Source organism: Atta colombica, unplaced genomic scaffold, assembly GCF_001594045.1.
Source record: "Atta colombica isolate Treedump-2 unplaced genomic scaffold, Acol1.0 scaffold252, whole genome shotgun sequence".
Lineage (NCBI taxonomy): Eukaryota > Metazoa > Arthropoda > Insecta > Hymenoptera > Formicidae > Atta > Atta colombica.
Genome location: NW_017259351.1, coordinates 1,039,566 through 1,046,730, shown reverse-complemented (window position 1 = coordinate 1,046,730; position 7,165 = coordinate 1,039,566). Strand labels below are relative to the sequence as shown.

Below are 7,165 nucleotides of genomic sequence, written 5' to 3'. Positions count from 1 at the left end.
TATATATATACATGTTTTATACAATAAATTAGAGAAATAAAACATGGAAATGTCAAATTTTTTTAAATAGATCTTGATGTAATGGATCTATCTGTCTAATGTCTGTGTCCTCCTTTAGTTCATTTTTTTGTTAATAAAAATTGATTTGAAATGAGTTTATTATAATTTTTTTCTTTGTCTAAAATCTTTGTGTGATTCCAGTCAAAATCATGATTATATTCCAATCTATGTTTTAAACCAATTTATTCAATATATTACAATATATTCCAATCTATGCTTTAAAAATTATGGATTTTTGTTTCGTATTCCTTTTGATATGATTGTGTTTATCTAATCTAGTCTTAAGTAATTCGTCTGTCCTATGTAGGATGCATCACATTCCTGACAATTAACTCTGTATACTACATTGGTTTGTGAAAGTGATGTCAATTTATCTTTTTGATTTCTAATGAAAAAATTCAGTTTGTTTAATCTCAGATAGGCAAGACAAACAGTCCTGTTATTCTTGAAAAATCATTTGAATTTTTCTGATATTGATAGAACACACACATAAGATATTGTAAAAAATGTAATTTTTGTCTGTCTGTTGTTCGTTATTCATGTGAGTTACATTATTATTCTGATCTCTAGATTTTTTAAACAATCTCTTTTTGATGGTGTTAAAAATAAGCTCTAAAGAATATCCGTTATTTAGTAAAATGTTGATTATTTTATGAAAATTTAATTCATTAATAAATTTCACTTTCAATAAACTTTCATTAATAAATTAATGAAAAGTGAAATTTTGAATGTGATAACATTCTCCGTTAATCCCGTAATAGTATCTATTTTTTGACTTAATGGATGATATGAAAAATAATTTAAATATCTTGAAGCGGATGTAGGTTTTTGATGCCAATCATAAAGTTACTTTTTTGTTTTCTTTGATTAAAGTTAGCTAGAAAATTTAATTTATCCCACCAAGCTCTATAGTGAATTTTAATCTAGACTTATATTCGTTAAAAATTTTTTAAGATTATATCAATATTCTGTTTTTTTAGTGGACAAAGCAATGTTATCAATATACTATAATAAATATCTACTAATCTATAATAAAAATCTAATGTGAACGGTAATTTATCATTTTATGAATATATGTTAATGATACTTCAATTTGCTTCGCATTGCATCTTTTATATTAAATTTATATGTCATCGATTTTATTTTTATTTTTGTACTCAGGAAGGAAGATTCAATCAAAAGGGTTGGAACGTTTGTCAATTTTTCTCAAGAATAAAGAAAAAATACGATTTCACACACGCCTAACTTGTGTTGACTCGCATTGGCTGATTTAAATTTATCCTTGGATTTATAATTATAATTATGTAAAGTTTTAAAGATGTTAAAAAAATATGATAAACAATGTGTTAAGAAAAGAGTTCACTTATAGAATCAATAATATTCATTAAAAAATATTGAATGAAGTTATACAAGATGGAGTAGTTTAAAAAGAAGCAATTTTTTGGTTTTGCTAAAACAATTTGTTTACTTTTTTGATAGTTACGGACTATGGTTATGATGTGGTCAGTGCCAATGATCGACTCCACTTGGTCAAAATCACAGTCTTTATTTCAAGCACAACAGATCTATATAACTAAACGCGACGAGAGCCAAAGGAGAAGTTTGACTCTCCTCTCGCAATTGCTTCCTGACCTCAGTCTCTGAGAAATTTATTTACTTCTTCTCAAATGTTCGAGAATGCTTCAATTTATCGATTTTAAATACAGCGCAATATTTCGACTTTATTGTCTTGCCTGTGCAAGATATAACGGCTACATTCCATATTTCTACACATCGATTTATAGCGCTATTTTATATTTTACCGCGAATTGTCATGGCATGTATATTAATTTAAATGCCGATTAGAAATGTTCTTAGTCATGTGTTCTTAGTTGTGCTCTTTTCGTTGTTTTTGCTCGCCGATTTAACTGTTACGTAACTGTGTTTTTTTACGTCGAACAGCTGAGCAAATCTCGATATTTACCTATCTCGCGCGATTCCGAAAACGTGATTTTCATATGACAATTATATATTTGCGAAATGAATTTTCGACTGAGGTAATGGCGATATAATCGTCATACTTCTATTTATCAAAAGCAAAGTTAAAGATGTGTAACACAGGATTATTCAAAGGATTGTCTTACACATTTTCAAAAAACAAAGACTTTATGATTAAATCAATAATGGTAGATCAGGAGTATGAAAGTCAACATTGTTCTATGTGTAAATATTTATAAATTCATATCTTATAAATAATAACGTATAGACATTTCGATCTTCCTATCATCCTTATGTTTCAAGAATTAAATAAATTCTGAATTCTATTATATAGTTATAATTGTATATAGTTATATAATATATATAATTTATAGTTATATTATATAGTTATTATATAGTTATTATATAGTTATAATTGTACAATAATCTTTTGCATGTGTGTGTACAATTTTATCATGATCACTATCAAGAGACATGACTATCTTGAAAATCAAATACTCATTAATATTACATGAATATATATGGAAAGATAAAGCAATAATAAACAACTAAAATAATAACTAACGCAAATAAAAAATAAATAAATATTTATTTAAGTACTTTAATTTAAAATGGAATTTTTTTATAACTATACCTGAACTAGCACGATTATTTTAAAGAATGCTGCAGGTAACTTGAACAGAGATAGCTTTATAAGTATTTTAATATTTAATAGAGGTATTCCGATATCGATATTTGATTAAATATTGATTCTGAAAGCACCATCGCTATGTGCGAGATATTAAATTAAATGCATTGCGTAAAAAGAAATAAGTGCGGACTTCATCCGGAAGAAGATTCACTTATATATTCATTTCGATGAATAATTTGTGGCAAGCAATTTATCGCACCCATCTTTTCTCTCGTTCAAAGGTCTCATCTTCCCTTAATTGACGTCATTGAAGAAATAATTTAGATGTGTTCATATGCGAACGTCATTGCAATTCCTGCGTATCTTATAATATCACTTTACGTAATAATCTAAAAATGCATAACAGGAGTCAATCACGTGGAAGATTACATTTATCAAAGATTACTTTATTCGGTGTTCCGTATCATCTCTTTAAAAAAATATGCTATTATCATCTCATTATTTCTCATTATTTGCATTTTTGTTTTATATATTATATATATTATATTTTTATTTCCAAAATTATATATATACACAGTATTACAAAGCCTTATCGGATACTCTCTATTAATGACTATACTATTAAGTAATTTTTAACCTACATATGGTGAATTTTTAAAACATATTCAGAGAAATAGGATATTAGATCTAACTCAATGCTGTTTTGTTCATATTTCATTCAATTAATATAATAAAATGTAAAAAAAAAATAAATAAAATAGTGAAACTTCTTTCTTTGTTAAATAGAAAAAACGGGAGTCGCCGTTTTCTTTTACTATAGGAGAATAATCTCCTTTATTATAGGAGAATTAAATTAAAATAAGATAATTCAAATAATTTATGCATAAAATATAATCAACATAAGAAAAATAAATAAAACGTAGCAGTATTTTATTGTTTGTCTATTGCATAACTGAAAAATTTGAAATTTTCATCTATAGCATTCATTCTTTATGATAGCATTCTACTCATACATCGCTGTTTCGTTAGATTGTGGATCATCTAAAATGCACTGAGGATGCATTTTACTATTTTGTAATTTATCGTTATAGCAAATTCATTGATAAGATTGACAAGACTCAATTTGTTATTACAGCGGAATCATTTACATTGAACGAAACTATTCATAAACTAAATACTAGAAAGAAATCTTTTGATAGAAAACATTTGCTACGACAGCACAAAATATGCATTGTGTCAGGGAACTGTTTCCTTCATGCAACATATTAAAGATGAAAAGCTAAGCAGCACAATGTTTGAAGGGCATACTAATTACGCAACATAGTTTTAATTAAGCTAACATACTACCTTTACTATAATTTAAAAGCACGTAACGTTTGTTTTAACTATATTCATACTGTTCTCACATTGTTAACTTTTTTATGTAAAGCATATTTCAGCGAAGCAAATCGGACACAAATTACGCCAACATGAATGCTATGAAATTAGGTTGGTTCAGCGAATTGAATAGCGAGCTGTGGCCCGGCGTTGCATTATCGCTGGAAGTAGAAGAAGTCCTACATTCTGAACGCTCTTCATTTCAAGATATTCTGGTAGTAAAAACGTGAGTATTTTTTCTTCCGGCAAAATTTATTGCAGTGAAATTTCACTCCAAGAGAGTGGAAATATAATCCTCCTTGAAAAAAAGTGAAAATATTTCATTTTCTTAGAATGAGATTTCACAAGAATGAGGACACCGCAAAATTATTAAACATATAAGACAGTATTTTAAAATACATTAACAATCAAACGGATTAAAAATTTATATTAAGAATTAAAAAACATTAAACGTATATAATTTGTTAAACATAAAAAATGTTATGTTTGTAGATTGACACATGGTAAAGCTTTAATGCTCGACGGCGTGATCCAATGCACGGAGAAAGATGAAATGTCCTATCATGAGATGATATCATATTTACCGCTATGCAGCCATCCAAAACCACAGAATGTAAGAATAATAACTGATATATTACTAATGTATTAATTGTTTCAACAAGATTTCATTAAAGATATTCTAAAGTCTGTTTTATCGACTCAATAGGACATACCTAAGTCAAATAAGAAGTCGATAAATCAAAATGACATTTAAATAAATCGAAAATGAATTGAAAAATGACTTTTTAATGATCATTTTAGAGTCATTTTGATATCATAATATTTGTTGTTCTGTTTCTCATAATATTTGTTGTTCTGATTCTCTACATAACGCTTACATCAGATTTTATATTTCTATTATATAATTTATTCGAATTTTTTAAATATATATTTATATGAAGTATATTTATATAAAAGTAATAGACTTCTAAAATGCTAATTGATTTAATAAAAACAAAACCATAAATTATTTCTGTTATTATTATATTTATTAGTAATAAAGTATAGATAAAATATGTTAGAGACATTATGTGCTTCATTGGTTAATAATGAATAATTAATGATTTGTGAATCAAATAAATTTGTAGTAAATATTATGTATCATAAAGCAATGTGTTTCTTTTAAGTCATAAAATTATCTTTAAGAAAATATACAGATAACTGGACATTTCTATCAAATAACAGGTTTTAATAGTGGGTGGTGGTGACGGTGGGGTTGCCCGAGAAGTTGCGAAACATCCGGACGTAGAGCGTGTCACATTAGTGGATATCGACGACCGAGTTATCGAAGTGTGTAAGCAATATTTGCCTCGTTTGAGTTTAGGTCTTAATAATCCTTACGTAAATATCATTGTTGGCGACGGTTTCGAATTTCTGAATCATCATCAAGGGGAATTTGATGTCATCATCACTGACAGTAGCGATCCCATAGGCAAGTAGAACTAAGATATTAATTGTTTCAACAAGATTTTATTAAAGGCATCTTAAAGTTGTTTGTTTTATCGACTCAATAGAACATATACATATAGGATTTACGTGTTTTCAATATAAACTCCTCCTTACAGATACGTATTAATGCGTATACTTTAATTCTGAAAAGGGATTTTAAAATCTGTAAAAAAGAAAAACGAAATTGGGACAAATATTATATTATTGCGCTTAATCGGTAAAACAGACGACTTTAAAATTTTATTAAAGTTCTTTCTCTGTAAATAAGGTCCTTTTTATATTAAAAAAAAATATATATATATACAATTTCTTTAATGGAAGATATTACGAATGAAATTAATAATTTCGTTCTGTTTAGGTCCAGCCGAGAATCTCTTTAAACACGCGTACTATCAATTATTGAAATCAGCATTAAAACCTGGTGGAATCATTGCCAGCCAAGCTGGCACAGCATGGGCGAACCTGGATCAAGTGTGTAGCACGTTTCAGCATTGCAAGGCTGTGTTTCCTGTTGCTACCTACGCAGTAACATCCGTACCGACATATCCTACAGGTCAAATCGGTTTTGTTCTTGGAAGCTTAACTGAAGTTAGTATTAAATTATTTGTATTATGTTCATGAATTTCATATATACTTTCTCCTTCTTTCATAACTATATAATTAAATATATGACAATAATCTAAAGAACGTATGTATACACACACACACACACACACACACACACACACACACACACACACAAACACACACACACACACACACACACACACACACACACACACAAAAGAATCTTAATTTTTGTATACTTGTAAAAATAAATAATGAAAATTAACGATGGGATTGACTCATCATATGTAGTAAAAAACAGAAATTAATAAAATTGTGTATATTAAGAATTGATATTTGTGTTATAAAGAAATTTTTTATCAGAAATATTAGTTATAAATTATATTTATTCTTCTTAAATTAGTTTTTTAGAATATATTCAATATTTTAACGGCCTAATTTCTTCTTTTTAGCAAACAAATTTTGCAGAACCAATGAAGATATTCAGCGGCAAAGATTTAGATCGTATGTCATTAATGTATTATAATGATAAAGTACATCGGGCAGCTTTTGCTTTACCAAGATTCGTAGAGAAGGCTTTGAACAATGCTTGAAATATTAGCCAAGTATCTAGTGATATTTATTAAATTCGATTTTATATAACAAATGATGTGACACTTATTTTCTCCGATATTTGCGTGTAAATAATGTTTGAAATATTTTTGTAAAACATTTTATGATATAAATAAAAAAATTGTCTATATATGTTGTCTATATATCTTTTATGAATAATATTTCTGTATTTATAATTATCTATGTATGTATGTGAATAATATTATCTAAATTAAATCTATCTGATTTATAGAAAAGAAAAACAAAAACTTGTTTTATATATTTGTTAACAAATTTTTTAAATAAATAATACTATACACACACAACACACACATATATTCTGCATTTCGCAGATATCACGTAATGTTATATATTTTTATGATACAATAATTATCTAAGTAGAAAATAATTTATAATGTTAGTCTTTATTAGATTATTCTCAATAGTCAATTTAACAATGATGGAAATTTACTT

At 27.2% G+C, this 7,165-nt stretch overlaps 1 protein-coding gene across 1 annotated transcript in view; it reads left to right on the top strand.

The window, feature by feature from the left end:
* The window catches only part of LOC108689004 (spermidine synthase), an 8,253-nt gene extending 1,419 nt beyond the window's left edge, over window positions 1–6,834 (top strand). The window contains exons 2-6 of the mRNA XM_018195584.1: window positions 4,098–4,271; window positions 4,538–4,658; window positions 5,270–5,516; window positions 5,892–6,121; window positions 6,553–6,834. Of these exons, the coding sequence (XP_018051073.1) occupies window positions 4,138–4,271; window positions 4,538–4,658; window positions 5,270–5,516; window positions 5,892–6,121; window positions 6,553–6,693 (873 nt within the window). The 5' untranslated portion in view covers window positions 4,098–4,137 and the 3' untranslated portion in view covers window positions 6,694–6,834. The remainder of the gene's footprint in view (window positions 1–4,097; window positions 4,272–4,537; window positions 4,659–5,269; window positions 5,517–5,891; window positions 6,122–6,552) is intronic.
* Window positions 6,835–7,165: the final 331 nt, after the last annotated feature.